The sequence below is a fragment of the Heteronotia binoei genome, chromosome 1, assembly GCF_032191835.1.
Source record: "Heteronotia binoei isolate CCM8104 ecotype False Entrance Well chromosome 1, APGP_CSIRO_Hbin_v1, whole genome shotgun sequence".
Classification (NCBI taxonomy): Eukaryota; Metazoa; Chordata; class Lepidosauria; order Squamata; family Gekkonidae; genus Heteronotia; species Heteronotia binoei.
The window spans coordinates 210,443,626-210,461,607 of record NC_083223.1 but is presented as its reverse complement, the minus strand read 5'-3'; the positions used below and the strand labels follow the sequence as shown (position 1 = coordinate 210,461,607).

Genomic DNA, 17,982 nt, shown 5'->3' with positions numbered 1-17,982 from the left:
GGTAATGGCCAAGTGGCAACCCTACACAAGTCCTGTAAGAGGATGCCTAAGGACAAGGCTTGCAGAGGAGGATTGAGACCCCAAGGAATGTGCAATAATCTGCAGTGGACATGAGACTGCTGCCTTTTCAGATGTCCCTTTTATAGTGGACACAATCCATCTGGAGATTATTTGTGATGATGCAGCTCTCCCTTTTGAAAGCTCAGCATAACAGAGGAAAAAACAAAGTGTACACCTGAAGTCCTTAGTCCTCTTTGAATAAAATAAAAGTGCACATTTAACATCCAAAGTGTGACACTGTCTTTACTGGTGCAGCTTCCCCAGGAGGCAAAGGCTAGTGTTCTGCAGGGCCGGTCACAGGCAAGGTTTCAGAGAGTAACCAAAGTCCAGTCCAAAAGTCAGGAGCTCCAGAGAGCAGGTTTACCAAAGTCCAGTCTAGGGTCAAAGAGTTCCAGGCAGCAAGTCCAGTCCAAGGTCAGAGGTTCCAGAAAAGCTGGCTGTCAGGTCCAGTTCAAGGTTGCAGAGGTCTGGTAACAGCAAAGTTGGTGGCTCAGTAGTAAAGTGTACTTGTTGCATCCACAAACTGCTGCTTCTCCTGGCTGAATTTATAGCCAACTCTTAACAAGCTAAACTCAGTATATTCCTTGACAGTCACCCCGAAACTACTCATTTGTCTCTTCAGTTGACAGCAGGTGATAGGCCATGAGTCTCACAGATCTCCTTTCTTGCAATTCTAAGTGTCCCTGACAGCATTGGCACTGCAAAGTTGTGGGTGAGCTAGGTGGGCTGGGAGTGGCTTCTGAAGTTTATTGCTTCAGAGCTACAAGGCACAGCTGTAGGCTGTGACTCCTGATCAGCCAGTAACCTGATCTCTTGTTGTTCTCCTGGCTCAGAGCCAGCTGCAAATAGCTGTTCAATTAATGGCTGAGGACTAGCTGCAGTAGTTCATCATCTGAGAAATCCGAGCCCTCACTCAGTACAGACTGACTTACCACACTATCTTTCTTGCTCAGAGGAAGCATTCGAGGGGGAGGGGAAAGAAATCTGTCTTGACCTAAATGAAATTTTTAGATGACTTTCAGTAAAAATTGGACACTAGATCTGAGGGCTACTCTTATTATCATGAAACAATGAAAGGGCCTGTAAAATGGAGCTATTCTGCCAGGCCTCTGGTTGAGGCAGCCCAACCATCTGGCCTCCCTTGCTGAAAATTGCTTTATGATATTTGCCCATGCAATCGCTTATGCTGTGACTCTTTGCTTTGTTATCTATTAGTTTCAGTGGAACCATATAAATTAATATATGATTTTGCCATCTTTTAAATGGTTTTAAGCAGTTCGTATGATAAACTATCATTAATGGTTTTGTAAATTCTCCACTTGTTACCTGCCCTGAGCCCACTTATGGGGAGGACAGGATATAAATCAAACAAATAACATTTTAAAAATTGATGAATTAGTTTCTTCTGTTTCAGCGTAATTAAGTAGTTAATCACTATATGCAATGGACAGGTACTGGGAATTAAACCCTTCGCTTTCACCTATTCTGAAAAAGAAGCCCCCCCTAGATGCATAAGAATCCCCAGTGGATGTTTTCTGGCATTCACTAAAACATTTAACAGACTGTGAGAAAAGCATATCATTGTTAAGAGGAGTCACACTGTCATTCTTAGGGATCGCAAGCAAGTCCGAACCTGGCCTATCGACTGACTCTAGAGACCCCAGTATCTGAGAGAGGTGTATAAATCTGTCCTCAACTCTACGAAGTACCACCAGAAACCACAACTGTCTCGGCCAGGGGCATTGCCGTTTACTATTTTTTTGGTAACCCTCCCTATCAATGAAAGTCTGGTCTTCCTCGGATAATGTGACTAAAGTATGACAGCCTTAAAATATGATATGCATGTTTAATCAGAAGTAACCAAGATCGTGTTCAATGGGTTTTACTCCCCGAAAAATGCGCCCAGCAGAAATGCAACCTTTAGCTCCACGCTGTTTTTTCCACCTGAAGCGCGCTCGACTTCCTTCAGCCCCCAAAACACCAAGACCAATTTCGCATTAGACCTTTAATCCTGGTTTAGCCCTGTCCCTCAAGCTGACATTCTACACTAGAATCAGAGAAACTCTATGATTTTAGTGTAGAATGTCAGCTTGGGGACAGGGCAAAACCAGGCTTAAAGGTCTCGTGCGAAATTGGTCCAGTACCATCACTTGGTCCAGCATCCTGCCTTTCCCCGAAGGAACAGAGGCGGCAGGCGGATACCGGCGCCACCTTGAAACAGAAGCTTCAAGCCAACACCCTGTACTGCAGCAAAGAAACGCGGCCTCTTTAAGAGCTGGAAAGGCCCTGCCCACGCACTCCGTAAGCGCTCCCCACAAGCCAGGAATGACGTAAGAGAGCCAATGGGCGTTCTCCTTAGTGTGAGGTGCCTGGGAGAGTGAAGCGAGGGAAAGATGGAGGCTGTTTCTGAAGCGGCGGCTGAGGGCGAGCGGCTCTCGATTGCCGCCGGTGTCCCTCCTTCGGTTCCGGAACGGCTCCAACAGCGAGAAGCAGAACGGCGAGAAGAGGCTGGGCGGAGGCGGCGGGAGCGCGACGCGCAGGCTGTGCAAGAGGAGCAGAGCGACTTCTTCACGGCAGCCTTCGTCCGAGAACGGGACGCCGTCGAGGCGCTGCTGGGGCCAGAGTTGGACACGGCTGCTGAAGCTGCAGCCACGCGGCTGGAGGAGGCTGCTGGGCGGCTGCAAAGCCTGAAGAGGCTGTTAACGGACTCGGTGCGTTTCCTGGCTCCCTATGAGGTGCGGCAGGCGCAGGCGACGCTGACCAAGCTGCAGAACACCCTTTCGGAGCGGCGCCTGCAAGTGCAGCCCAAGAAGCGCTTTGCTTTCAGGGCTCGCAAGAAGGAGTCCGCAGCTGCTCAGGAGCCCCCGAAGGATTCCACGCGGGCACAAGCTTCCAGTGAGGCGGTCCTTTCTTCCTCTGATCCCGAGTGTGGATTTAGCCGAGTCGAGGGGCAGGAACTGCAGCTGGGTCCGGCCGAGCTGCTGCAGCGGAACGTGGTGTTGTCTCACCTGACCAGTTGCCGGGTGCAGCTTTGTGGCAACCCCAACACGCTGCTGATGCGCGGCTGCCGGGACTGCACAGTTCTCTGCGGACCGGTGTCCACTTCGGCGCTTGTGGAAGACTGCAGTGGCTGCCTCTTGGCCCTCCCCTGCCAGCAGCTTCGCGCACACCACACCACCCAGACTAGCTTCTACGTGCAAGTGACTAGCCGAGCCATGCTGGAAGACTGCAGCGGAGTCCGCCTTGCCCCGTACACGTGGAGTTACGTGGGCATCGAGGCCGACTTCGAGACATCCGGGCTAGACAGAAGCAGGGACAACTGGAGTCAGGTAGACGATTTCAACTGGCTGGCTCGGGATCAGCCCTCTCCGAACTGGAGTGTGATCCCGGAGGAGGAGAGAGTCTGTGACTGGAGCTGAACTGGAAACGCCCTATCTGCAGTCTTCAGAGGGCCTGGAGCTCGTTGCATTGCAGAAGGTGTGCTTGTCAAAGGACTTCTGTACCTTATTTGTATTCCGATATAGTTTAAACCAGATGTTATGATGAAGATGCGAACACACCTCTGGTGATACTTTTGCTTTGTCAGCCATGAAGTCTCCTGGTGCTAACTTTATCAGTTTTTTTGCTGTATGCCTTTAGCTGATTGCCTGATCTTTAGAGTATTTTACTAGTGATCATTAAAGTAGTTCAAATTACACGTTGCTTTCTGGAACAAGATTGTAAGGGCTTTAACTTTTGTTTCAAATATTCTAAATGCAAAACATCTTTCTGTGTAGCATTCTTTTCCTGACTTCTACCAGTACAAAGAATTCTACAAAGTTTAATTTATAAAATATTGTCCAATGGTAAATGGAAGCTTAAGACAATATTATACTCTGATTTTGATCCTGTTTGGTGCATATAATTGCTTCAGTGTTGTTAATACTTGCAAGTAGGTGATTAAAAGAAGTCAAAACACAATGCAGTCGAAAGTAGACAAAAGTCACTGGAAGAAAGTTAAGTACATTCTTGAAACAGTTTGTAGAACTACTTAATAAACGGGGTCATGTCCTTAAGCCAGGGGTCCTCAACCTTTTTAAATAGGGGGCCAGTTCACTGTCCCTCAGACTGTTGGAGGGCCGGACTATAGTAAAAACAAAAACTATGAACAAATTCCTATGCATGCTGCGTATATCTTATTTTGAAGTGAAGAAACAAAACGGGAACAAATACAATATTTAAAATGAAGTAAAGTTAAATCAACAAACTTGCCAGTATTTCAATGGGAGTCACTTTGGAGAAGTCACTGTCTGTCAGCCAAGGGCTGGGGGAGGGGGAGGCGAGCTCCAGGCACGCCGCTTACTTTGACGGATGGGCACCGCCGATGCCACCAAAAGTCTGGAACACAGGCCAAGGTTTTTTTTCCCCCCAGGTGTTGTTCTCCTACACCTGTGCGTGCTTCCAGCCAGGCTGGGGGCAGCCACAATAGAGGTATCCCTGTCTGCATGCCTGTTTTCTCAACAACTCTTCACCACACACAACTATATCCCCCCACCCCGCAGAGCTTCCACAGTGGCCCTTCCATGTGGCGCCACTCGTGCTCCGAAGGGGGCAGTGCCTGAGCACGCCCCCCTCCCACTTCACCCGGGTGTGCGCCCAAGACGCTTGCCTCCCTGCGCACCCCCAGCCCCAGACTCCGCACAACTTCTCCCAAAGTGAGGGAAAGAGAGCCGAGGCAGAACCCCTCCCCCTTTCCAGGTCAGTGCAGACGTGCCTGCTCGCGTCTCTCTCTCTGGAGCCTCTGACCTTGGACTGCTCCGCTTGCGCCGACCGCCACCTAACGCTGCGGGTCCAAAACAATACAGGGGCACGTGCGGCAGCTTCCTTCCTCCCTCTCTCCTTCCCTCGGCATCTGCAACTTCACTTTGCCCGTCAGCGCATGCCCTGCCCGCCTCCCTCACCCTCCTCCTCGCCCCAACGGCTCCTGCCTCGTGCGAGCCCCTCCGCTCACCTCGCCTGCTGCTGCCGCCGCCTCTTTCCCCGCGCAGTTTCGTGCCCAGCTCTCGCGGCTCCCCAGAGGGGTAAGGAATGAGCATCCGCAAGGTTAAAAATAAAAGTTTGATTCAAGTTCCTGGGACTTGCCAGAGCAGGAGGGAGGCGCTGCCAAATCCAGGGGAGGGACCTGGCGGGCCGCATAAACGTCCTCAGCGGGCCGCATCTGTCCCGCGGGCCGTAGGTTGAGGACCCCTGCCTTAAGCTGTAATGCTTTTATAGCTATCAAATTACATTCATGGTTTGTGCGCTGTCTAAAACGATATTTGGATGTTTTGTACAAATATAGTGTCTGAGCATTTCACACTAGTGTATTAATCGTTTTGTGTTTTGTTGACAAGAGTTAAGCAAGTTACTAAATCTCATACCACTAAGCAAATACCATACTGTCTTTACTACTCTGTCTGGATTTGTATACTGATGTACTGACTTTGCACAAAATGCTGAAGAGACTTAAGTTATTGTATTGGTCTGATGCTGTTTTTACTCTTAAGTACCTCTCATGGCCCCTTGGATTAAAACAAAGATTTTCCTGTGAATTGTCTTTTCAGTGTGTTTTGTAAGTTACTCTAGACAGCTTCCTGTTCATGTGAGAGGTGGTTTTTAGCCCTGCCCTTGGACAGGTTGGAAGTATTGCTTTTCTTATGGGTGCAGTTTTTGACAGCATACAGGCTCCCACAATGAAAAGAGGAAAAAAGATAAAAGTCGGATCTACACGGATCTTCATGAATTCATATGATTTTTATATTGCAATGAAATAAAAGCAGTATTCTGTAGATCCTCTCTTAGACTATAGGCAGGACCACAAAAATCATGCCTCAATGGATTCATAGCGCCTCAGCAGTGCAAAAACGGGGTCCCAAAGCACGGATCCTCATGAATTTATATGATTTTTATGGTGAAATGAAATGAAATCATGATCATGCTGTAGATCCTCTCTTAGACTATAGGCAGCACCAGAAAAATCATGCCTCCACGAATCTGTGGTGCCACAACATTGAAAAAACATGTTTCCAAACCACGGATCCTCATGGATCCTCATGATTTTTGCTTTGGGGCACCCCAAGATCACCAGCCAATCACATATCATGTCCATGGGTAGAGCTTGCACCACAAATCATAGATCCACAGCTTCGTGGCAGAACCAGAGACCAAAAACTTTCTGCTTTGCATCCCCCCAGTCTCTCCATCTAATCACTTATCATGTCCATGGGCAGAGTTTGCACCACAGAAATTGTGGATCCATGGCTTCGTGGCAGCACCAGAGAACAAAAATGTGGTTTTGGACCACGGATCCACATGATTTTTGCTTTGGATCCTTTATCATGTCCATGGGCAGAGTTTGCACCACAGAAATCGTGGCTTCATGGCAGCACCAGAGACCAAAAACTTGGTTTTGGACCACGGATCCACATGATTTTTGCTTTGGATCCCCCCAACCTTACCATCTATTCTTATATGTCCATGGGCAGAGTTTGCACCACAGAAATCGTGGGTCCACGGCTTTGTGGCAGCACCCTATAGCAAAAACTTGGTTTTGGACCATGGATCCTCATGATTTTTACTTTGAGCTGTCCCAAGCTCACCATCCAATCACATATCATATCCATGGGTAGAGCTTGCATCACAGAAATCATAGATCCACGGCTTCATGGCAGCACCAGAGACCAAAACCTCGGTTTTGAACCACAGATCCTCATGGATCCACTTGATTTTTGCTTTGGATCCCCCCAAGCCCTCCATCCAGTCACATATCATGTCCATGGGCAGAGTTTGCACCACGGAAATCGTGGATCCACAGCTTCATGGCAGTACCAAGGATCAAAAACTTGTTTTTGGACCACAGATCCTACTGGTTCCTCATGATTTCTGCTTTGGGTCCAGCCAAATTCACAGTCAAATCAGATATTATGTCCATGGGCAGAGCTCACACAACAGAAATCATGGATCCATGTGGCAAAACCACAGCAAAAGCAAGGTTCTGAACCATGGATCCTCATGATATTTGCTTTGGGTCACCCTAGCATCACCATCAAATTACAGATCCTGTTTATGGGCAGAGTTTGCACCACAGAGATCATGGATCCACGACTTCATGGCAGCACCATGGCCCAAAAAAATGATTCCAGACCATGGATCCTAATGATTTTTGCTTTGGGCCACCACGCAGCTTGCACCACAGAAATCACGAGTGGATGGCTTTATGGGAACACCAGTGAGCCAAACCATGGTTTTGAAGCATATTTTCTCATGGATCCTTGTGATTTTTGCTTTGCATCACCCCACGCTCACCATCCAGTCACATATCATGTCCATGGGCAGGATTTGCACCATAGAAATCATGGATCCACAGCGTCTTGGCAACACCATGGAGCCAAAATATGGTTTTGAAACATGGATCCCCATGGATCCTCTGGGGTTTTACTTGGAGTCACCACAACATCACCATCAAATCTTGTATCATATCCATGGCACAACTTGCGCCACGGAAGTCATACAACCACACTTTCTTTGAGAATCCATGCTGTAAAAACATGTTTTACCATGGATTCTCATTGATCTTTGGGGTTTTGCGTTGGATGACCCCAATACCCACATCATATCACATGTCATGCCGATGGTCATGGTTTACATCAGAAATGTCTTGGATCCATGAGTTCATGATGACACCATTCTGCCAAAAGATGGTACTGAAGCACAGATCCTCTTGGATCCTCAAACTCTTTGATTTAATTTCAACCCATTGGTTCTGGTTTACCTTCTGGGGCCACAGAAAACAATTCCATGCCATCCTCTATATGACAGCCCAAGAACTTGAAGATGGTGATCATATCACCTCTCAGCTGCCTCCTCTCCAGGCTAAACATCACCAGCTCCTTTAACCTTTCCTCATAGGACTTGGTCTTCAGACCCCTCACCATCTTCGTCGCCCTCCTCTGGACCCGTTCCAGCTTGTCTATATCCTTCTTAAAATGTGGTGCCTAAAACTGAACACAATACTCCAGGTGATGTCTTACCAGAGCGGAGTAAAGCGATACCATCACATCATGTGATCTGGACACTATACATCGGTCTTACAAGTCCGGTGGAACTGTGGCAGGTCTCGGAGGTCCCTGATGTTTTTGGGAAGGGCATTCCACAGAGCCCGATGGTCTTAGGCCCAGCGAAACTGTGGCAGATCCTGGAGGTCCCTGATGTTCCTAAGGGAGTCTTTGAGGTCCCTGATGTTCCTAAGGGAATCTTTGAGGTCCCTGATGTTCCTAAGGAAGGGCATTCCACAGGCCCGGCGGAACTGTGGCAGGTCCCGGAGGTCCTGATGTTTTTGGGAAGGGCATTCCACAGAGCGAGGGCTATTGTCGAAAATGCTCTGGCTCTAGTGATGGAAAATCGAACTTCTTTCAGTCCATGAATCTGAAGAAGATTTTGGGACCCTGAACGTTGTGCTCTCTGGGGCACATATGAGGAGAGGCAGTCCCGAAGGTAGACAGGTCCCAGGCCATACAGGGCTTTAAAGGTTATGACCAGCATCTTAAAATGAATCCAGAATGCCACAGGCAAGCAATGTTCCATTTAAGCTGAGTTAGTGTGAGCTAGCTCACAGATTTTTAGCCTCCAGCTCACACATTTTTGTCTTCGCTCAGGAAGGATGACCCCTTAGCACACTAATTTATGCAGTAGCTCACAACTTTAAGGCCAGTAGCTCACAAAGTAGAATTTTTGCTCACAAGACTCTGCAGCTTAGAGGGAACATTGCAGGCAAGCAGTGTAACTTAGAACTATGCTGGGTAAAATCCCATGGTCAGAAATACTATTGAAGAAGGGGATTCAAGAGGGGTGGGAATATCTTAAAAAGTGAAATACTGAAGAAGCAATCACAGACGATTCCTATGAGAAGAAAAAATGGAAGAAGCCAAGGTGGCTCCATAAACAGCTTTCTTAAGACTTGAGAAATAAAAAAAGACTCCTTTAGGAATTGGAAGGAGTCTATAACCAAGGATGAATATAAACAAATCACCAGTGCTTGTAGAGAAAAAGTTAGGAAAGCTAAGAGCCAGTTTGGTGTAGTGGTTAAGTGTGCGGACTCTTATCTGGGAGAACCGGGTTTGATTCCCCACTCCTCCACTTGCACCTGCTAGCATGGCCTTGGGTCAGCCATAGCTCTGGCAGAGGTTGTCCTTGAAAGGGCAGCTGCTGTGAGAGCCCTCTCCAGCCCCACCCACCTCACAGGGTGTCTGTTGTGGGGGAGGAAGGTAAAGGAGATTGTGAGCTGTGAGGTCATCGGAGGTCATCTGGCTCTCCTCTTTTCTCCACGGACGAGGACAAAGGGTGGCGCCAGAAGAGGATGTGTCCTCATGACACCCCCTGGTTTGTTGGGTTCCTCAAAGGGCACTCCTCTCCCCTTGCCCAGCTGGTATGGAGTTTCGGGCTAGGGTGCCATCACTATGCAGATGACACTCAGCTGTATTTGCTGTTCGTTGACCGATCGGCCTCAATCCCATCATCCTTGACTGTGGGTTTGGAGGCCATGGTGGGCTCGCTGAAGCAGAGTAGGTTGAAACTGAACCACTCAAAGATGGAGGTTCTGTGGCTGGGGGGACCAGGGTTGGAGCTGGAGTGTAGGTTGCCTGCTTTTGATGGGGCACCCTCAACACTGACACCAACAGTCAAGAGCTTGGGAGTGACCTTGGATGCCTCTCTTCCAGTGAAGGCCCAGGTCACAAATATTGCTAGAACTGCATTCTTCCACCTACACCAAGTCAGGCAACTAGCTCGCCTCCTGCCTCGTTCAGATCTAGCCACGGTAATCCATGCAGTGGTCACTTCCAGGCTAGATTACTGTAATTCACTCTACGCTGGCCTACACTTTAACCTGGAAACTAGGGTAGCCAATCCCCAGGTAGGGGCAGAGGATCCCCCTGTTTGTAGGTCCTTCCCCCACTTCAGGGTCATCAGAAAGTTGGGGGGGGGGTAGTGTCTGCTGGACACTCCATTATTCCCTAAGGAGACCGATTTCTATAGGGTATATTGGAAAATTCATCCACTGCTATCTGGGGCTCTGCAGGGGCTGTGTTTTGGGGTAGAGACATCCAGTGCCTCTCCCCAAAATACCCACCAAGTTTCAAAAGGATTAGACTAGGGGGTCCAATTCTATGAACCTCAAAAGAAGGTGCCCCAATCCTTCACTATTTCTAATTAATGGAGGGCATTTGAAACGTGCAGTCCCTTTAAATGTGATGGCCAGAACTCCCTTTGGAGTTCAATCATACTTGTCACACCCTTGGTCCTGGCTCCAACCCCAATGTCTTCTGGTTCCACCCCCAAAGTCCCCAGATATTTATTGAATTTGACTTGGCAACCCTAATTAACCTTGTTATAAGATGACCAAGGAAAACCTGTATTCTTGCATCGCAAAAGAAAGGGTGAAAGAAGACCATGAAACACAAGATTGCTGCAGAGATTTTCAGCAGGATGGGAGCTGTGGGCTCCGTGTTGAGAAATCACCATAGGGGCCAACTTTGGATTGGTAACACCATGAAAAGGGAGAATGAGCTTCATCCTTCTCCCTTATCCCTTTTTGAGCCCAAAGAGCCACAGCCAGCAGAACTCGCAGAACTGGGTGGGTTGAGCATTCACTGACATATTACATGATGATCCATGTTTCTACCAAAGTTTCTTTATAAGAAATCTTTATAATCTATAAAGTGTAGACCAAAGTCTCCGCCCCAGAAAATCTAGACCGGGCACTACAGGAAGTGGCTGGATGGCTCAGACTGAGCGGGCTGAAGCTAAATCCAGCGAAGACAGAGGTCCTTTGCTTGGGTCGTCGGGGTCCGGGTAGGGAAATCCCCCTTCCAGCTTTTGAGGGTGCGCCGCTGACGGCGGCGGACAGGGTCAAAAGCCTGGGGGTACTATTGGAGTCCTCCTTAACGATGGAGGCTCAGATAGCAGCCACTGCCAAGTCTGCTTTCTTTCATCTTAGGCGGGCAAGGCAGTTGGCCCCCTTCCTGGAGCGCGACGATCTAGCAACAGTGATCCACACCACGGTCACCTCGAGGTTGGACTACTGCAATGCTCTCTACAGTTGGCCCCCTTCCTGGAGCGCGACGATCTAGCAACAGTGATCCACACCACGGTCACCTCGAGGTTGGACTACTGCAATGCTCTCTACATGGGGCTGACTTTGTGCCGTACCCGAAAGCTACAGCTAGTGCAGAATGCCGCGGCCCGGCTGTTGTTAGGACTCCCAAGAAGGGAGCACATCCGGCCAGGGCTCCGGGATCTGCACTGGCTGCCAGTAGCTTACCGAGTCCGGTACAAGGTGCTGGTTATTACCTTTAAAGCCCTATATGGTTTAGGACCTGCCTACCTGAAGGACCGTCTCTCCCCACATGTGCCCCAGAGAGTACTGAGATCGGGAACTCGAAATCTCCTAGTTATCCCCGGGCCAAAAGAAGCCCACTTAAAATCCACCAGGGACCGGGCCTTTTCTGTGGCGGCCCCCTCCTAGTGGAACCAGTTGCCGGAGGAGGTGAGGGCCCTGCGGGACCTTGCCCAGTTCCGCAGGGCCTGTAAGACAACCCTCTTCCGGCTGGCCTATGACTAGCTGGTACAAGAAATCCAGGTGTAGTTATATTAGAGGTTGCTGTCCCTAATGTTTTAAATGGTTTAAATGTTTTATAATTTTAAATATTTTATAATTTAAATGTATTAATTAATTTTGACTGTTTTATGCTTAAATGTTACTATGTGAAATCTTATGCTGTGAGCCGCCCTGAGCCACTTGTTGGGAAGGGCGGGATATAAATAAATAAATAAATAAATAAATAAATAAATAAATAAATAAATAAATAAATAAAGTTGGTGTCACAAAATGGTGTTTTTTGTGCCATAGTTTGTGGACCTTGCTATGAAATGTGATTCGATGTTGCGTTTCAGAGGGTCCAATCATAAGTATGAATCTATGAGAGATCTGTACTTTAGATATTCATAACATGGTGGTTTGGAGATGATCGAGTAACTTCTGTGCCATAAACAGTGGCCAGTGATGTGATAAGCGAGTAGATGTTGAGTTTGTGGTGCTCACACACAAAGTTTCAAAAATTCATTCTTTGACATTCTGAGGATCTATGGTCTGGAACTCTGTTCTTGCTCCATGGGGTTGCCACAAACCCATGGACCCATAACTTCTGTGGTGCAGACTCTACCCATGCACATGATACGTGATTTGATGTTGATGTTTGGGTGACCCCAAGCAAAAACCATGAGGATCCATGTGGTTCCATGGTGCAGGACCATTTTTTGCTCCATAGTGTTACCACAAAACTGTGGATCCATGGTAATGGGATATAAATTGTGGCCACTGACATGATATATTACTTGAGGGGGAGCTTGGAATGATATGAAGCAAGATCAGAAAAATCTATTAGGATCCATGGTGCAGGACCAGTTTTTGCTTCAAGGTGTCACCAAAAAGCTGTGGATCCATGGTTTTAGGATATAAGTTGTGGCCATTGACATAATATATGACTCCAAGGGGATCTTGGGGTGATCTGAAGCAAGAACAGAAAGATCTATTAAGATCCGTGGTCTAAAACCAGGTTTTTGGTCCCTGGCACTGCCACGAAGCCATGGATCCATGATTTCTGTGGTGCAAACTTTGCCCATGGACATGATATGTGATTGGATAGTGAAGTTCGGAGGATCCAAAGCAGAAATCATGTGGATCCATGAGGATCTGTGGTCTAAAACCAAGTTTTTGGTCCCTGGCGCTGCCATGAAGCCGTGGATCCACGATTTAAGGGGTGCAAACTCTAGCCATGGACATGATATGTGATTGGATGGTGGGCTTGGGGGATTCCAAAGCAGAAATGATGTGGATCCATGAGGATCCATGGTTCAAAACCAAGTTTTTGGTCTCTGGTGCTGCCACGAAGCCGTGGATCTATGATTTCTGTGGTGCAAGCACTACCCATGGGCATGATATGTGATTGGATAGTGAAGTTCGGAGGATCCAAAGCAGAAATCATGTGGATCCATGAGGATCTGTGGTTCAAAAACGGTTTTTGGTCCCTGGCACTACCACGAAGCCGTGCAGCCACGATTTCTGTGGTGCAAACTCTCCCCATGGACATAATATGTGATTGGATGATGAGTTTGGGGAGGGGGGGTCCAAAGCAAAAATCATGAGGATCCATGAGGATCCATGGTTCAAAACCGAGTTTTTGGTCTCTGGTGCTGCCAAGAAGCCATGGATCTGATTTCTGTAGTGCAAGTTCTATCCATAGACATGATATGTGATTGGATGGAGGGCTTGAGGGGATCCAAAGCAGAAATCATGGTAATCCGTGAGGATCCATGGTTCATAACCAAGCTTTTTGGTCCCTGGCTGAGCCACGAAACTGTAGATCCATGATTTCTGTGGTGCAAAATCTGCCCATGGACATAATATGTGATTGGCTGATAATCTTGGGGTGGCCCAAAGCAAAAATCATGAGGATCCATTGTTTGGAAACATGTTTTTTTCAGTGCTGTGGCGCCACATATTCATGGAGGCATGGTTTTTCTGGTGCTGCCTATAGTCTAAGAGAGGATCTACAACATGATGGTGGTTTGATTTCATTTCACCATAAAAATCATATGAATTCATGAGGATCCGTTCTTTGGAACCCTGTTTTTGCACTGCTGAGGCATGATTTTTGTAGTCCTGCCTACAGTCTAAGACAGGATCTACAGAATAATACTGGTTTTATTTCATTTCAATGTAAGAATCATATGAATTCATGAAGATCCTTGTAGATCCAACTTTTACCCAGACCCTGAAAAAGGATTCCTTTTTGTGTTTGCTGTACAGCTGTTGAGGTGGATATAATGCCTTTTGGGTCATACAGTTCTTTGAGCAACTTGTGTGCAGGCCCGTAGCCATGGTGGGGCCCAGGGCAGGCATGGCCCCTCCACCCAACCCCCACTTCCACCTGTGTGGCCCCTCCTTTCCCCACTGCTCTCCCTGCGGCCTGTTTTTGCCGCCATCGCCGCTGTCTTCTCACCCCATTCCTGCTCCCCCGCTCTCCCCGCAACCCCGTTTTTGCTGCCGCTGTTCTTCCCAGGCTCTTCCCTGCCTCCCAAGCTCTCCCCGCAGCCCTGTTTTTGCCACTGCTGCTCTCCCCAGGCTCTTCCCTGCCTCCTCCGCTCTCCCCGCAGCCCTGTTTTTACTGTTGCTGTTCTCCCCGGGCTCTTCCCTGCCTCCTAAGCTCTCCCCGCAGCCTTGTTTTCGCCGTCGCTGATCTCCCTGGGCTCTTCCCTGCCTTTCCCGCTCTTCCCGCAGTCCCGTTTTCGCTGCAGCAGCTCTGCCAGGGCTCTTCCCTGCCTCTTAAGCTCTCCCCGCAGCCCCATTTTCACCACCGCTGCTCTCCCTTGGCTCTTCCCTGCTTCTCCCACTCTTCCTGCACTGCCCACAGCCCTGTTTTCATTGCTGCCACTCTCCTTGGGCTTTTCTTCCCACCCCCAAGAGCATGAGAGAGAGAGAGAGCTGGGGCCCGGAGGCTGGCTGCTGGAAGAAGCAGCCAAGACTCCACAGCCCTCCCCCACCCAAAATTTTATGCTCTGGGTCCACCCACCCCAAAATTTCTGGCTACGAGGCTGCTTGTGTGGGAAACTGGCACTGCTCATACACAGCTCTGCCAGTACTGCTTCTAGGCTGAAATGGAAAGAGCTCTCATGCAGCTGTCTTTCTGTCACGATGCTGGTGATATATTAGCATTCCTCCCACCAATTTTTCTGCCTTGGTCAATTCTGGTCCCTAATAAGGTTTGCAAACCACTTAGGCAAAAAGCAGTAAGGCAGAGAGTTGCTTCTGAGCCACATTTCTGGGGCAGAAGAGTAAGACAGCTGGTTGACTCTTCATTAGCTTGTGTCTTCCAAGATGGTATTGTTGAAACAGAAAACCACACATTTGCATAAGCTTAAGAGGTATGGAGCAGGAAACTCTAATGAAACAACAGCCTTAGAAAGAAGGCAGTTTAGTTGCCCAAGTTTGTTTGAGCTAATCCTTGTCCTACCCTTTCCAAATCTTTAAATGTGATTGCTTTCAGCAGGCCTCTTCTGTGTTTTATTTATTTATTTTATTATGTTTATATCCCACCCTCTCCACTAAAGCAGGCTCTGGGTGGCTTACAGGCCAATAAGGAACAGTTACATAAAACTAATGCAGACATTAAAACTATATAAGCAATACAGGTGCTATGTCAATACAGTCTTAATATATTAATGTATTTATTGGTGGTGGCATACCTATTTCATATCGTCATAACTTGTCACATCCGTATGTTCCATAGAAACATAGGATCCAGGTCTGTGATTCAAGTTGCAGCAGTTTCCTGATGGAAGAGCACAGTCTTACAGGCCCTGAGGAATTGAAGAAGATCTTCAAGAAGATCTTGCCCACTGGAACTTGTAACAGTGGGCAATCACAGCAGCATTCATTTTGACTTGACAATGACAGCTTTGCCACTATAAAGAATCGAGTTTCCAGAAAGCATAATAGCTGAGGTGCCAGTCAAGGAATAGGTCAGCCTGGTCCTCCCTTTCTTGCTTCAGACCAATTGCCAACATCTCATCTACAGTAGCATAAAAGGTCCTCTACCCTGGTTGTAGTTACCTAAAAACTATTATTTAAATAGGTTTGTGGTATTAAGTATAAAATAAGGATGGCCAGTTGCTGAATGAGACAAAGCATTTTGTTTTGCTCCTGCCATGATATTAAAGTAGTAAGATAAAACATAGTTTCTGTTTTCAAGAACTGAGGGAATGCCCCTGTTGATGTAGTATTATGAGACTTTTTCATGGTAGAGAGGATTGGGCTGTGTGACTAAAATATCTGGCCCCCAAAACACTCAATACCTAATGCAGAGTTGTCCATTCTTGGTGTAGAACAATAACGTGTGAACTTCTTCAGAACGATCTGTAGGAATGTCACACAACTCAGGGTTGATGTTCTCGCACCAGTCTGTCCAGTCTGTGCTGCTCTTCTGACTGTCAGTGGCTGCATTGCTTTATTTAGATACATTATTCTTTACACCATCGTTTACGAACAACGTGCTGAATGAAACCACCTATGTTTACCTTAGCTTGTTACCCCAAATGTGTATTCCAGGAAGGAGGTGAAAAGGGCAGCACATTCCAAGAGCCTCAGCAGTATTCTTGCGTAGGGCAAAGTACAGGAAGGTTTAAACCTGCCTTCTAAGTCTAAAGATGAAGTCAGGACAAGGTTGGCCAGGCCATTGCCCTTCCTTCAATGATCTAAGGGATCTGTCACAAAATAGGGCCCCAAGAAAGCATATTATGTATGTCCCCTGTATTTCTATAGGATTATTTGATAGGTCCTGAGGTTGACTGATGGTGAAATCTGGTGGGTCCTGCTATTTCCTATTTGAGAGAGCAGAAGTATGTTGTTTCCCACACCCAACTGAGGGACCCTAATCAGAGAGGAGAGATTATTCCTCAGAGACTCTGCTTTGAGCGTATGCCGTACTGGGTTCTTTACAGTGTTCCTTCTGTAAGAGAGCCAGTTTGGTGTAGTGGTTAAGTGTGCGGACTCTTATCTGGGAGAACCGGGTTTGATTCCCCACTTCTCCACTTGCACCTGCTTGGAATGGTCTTGGGTCAGCCATAGCTCTGGCAGAGGTTGTCCTTGAAAGGGCAGCTGCTGTGAGAGCCCTCCCCAGCCCCACCCACCTCACAGGGTGTCTGTTGTGGGGGAGGAAGATAAAGGAGATTGTGAGCTGCTCTGAGATTCTTCGGAGTGGAGGGCGGGATATAAATCCAATATCTTCTTCTTCTTCTAAGCTGAGTTAGTATGAACTAGCTCACAGTTTCTCAACTACCAGCTCACACGTTTTTATCTTAGCTCAGGAAAAATGGCCCCAGAGGAAGCTAATTTATGCAGTAGCTCACAACTTTAATGCCAGTAGCTCACGAAGTAGAATTTTTGCTCACAAGACTCCGCAGCTTATAGACTCCACTCATAGCCTGGTCACAACTCCTACAAAATACTAGCTCTAGTTGTACATGTGATGATGGGTATGCCATTATACAGTTTCTCTTGGACAATTTTGGCAAGGTGGTTTTGAGCTGTTGTATCTTTTGTTTGCTAGCATAAGGAAATCAATGGTACTTAAAATCTTAGCTGCTGAAAACAGCATTGTGACCTATGTTGAAGTCTAATAAAAGTGTGTCCCCAAGCTGGCTTCCTCTGTTCTGGGCTTGACAGACTGCAGATGTGACAACAGCTAAGACATTATAAACTGTCAGAAGCAATTTTTAAAAAATCTTTAATATCTAGTTCTGTAATCTACAAGCCTTTTCCAGACACTTTTAACATCAGTTGATCCAAATAGAAGTTAATGCTTGACTGGCTTCATGTTTCTTGTCATTTTACAGACAGTCACTAGATGGTGCATGGAGATCTTCTCCACAGCTTTGTTTCCCTCCCTCCGCCACATCTTTCCAAGTGGCATCAGGTCATCCAGGAGGATCATTCTTCTGACAATGCATTGCCTAAAGATTAGAGCTTTCCTTCTTCCTTAATTCCTTTATTGCAAAGTTTTTCAATCTAAACTAGGGGGCATGGATGGTTCACAGAGATGCTGCTGCCAATAAAGGATTTGTGGTTACAGTTAACAAGGGACATTTGACTTGCTAACAAATTATCATTGCACTAGGAAGGACACTAAATATGCAAATAAGCACTTTCCTAGAAATAAATGACACAGCATGGTGCATGCTTCCCAGTCATTCATATCTAAATGCAAATGTGAACATTTTCCTGCTTTATTGTTTTAGCGATACTGGAACTGTGTATCTAAGAACATCTTGTTGAATCTCAAGGTCAGACAG

General features: G+C 47.3%; 1 protein-coding gene across 2 annotated transcripts; it reads left to right on the top strand.

Annotated features, from left to right (window-relative positions):
• The first annotated feature begins 2,360 nt into the window (after positions 1-2,360).
• TBCC (tubulin folding cofactor C) lies at positions 2,361-5,630 on the top strand. Of its 2 annotated transcripts, none has more exons than XM_060247422.1 (2): positions 2,361-4,102; positions 5,282-5,630. In XM_060247422.1, the coding sequence occupies exon 1, from the start codon at positions 2,454-2,456 to the stop codon at positions 3,477-3,479; it is 1,026 nt and encodes a 341-aa protein (XP_060103405.1). In that variant the 5' UTR covers positions 2,361-2,453; the 3' UTR covers positions 3,480-4,102; positions 5,282-5,630. The 2 variants fall into 2 exon arrangements, with proteins under 2 accessions (XP_060103405.1, XP_060103397.1); XM_060247414.1 differs by having other exon boundaries at positions 2,361-4,110; positions 5,291-5,630.
• The last annotated feature ends 12,352 nt before the right edge of the window (positions 5,631-17,982 follow it).

Excerpts from the sequence above, each read along its gene's own strand:
- TBCC (XM_060247422.1), top strand. The coding sequence starts at position 2,454 with ATGGAGGCTGTTTCTGAAGCGGCGGCTGAGGGCGAGCGGCTCTCGATT.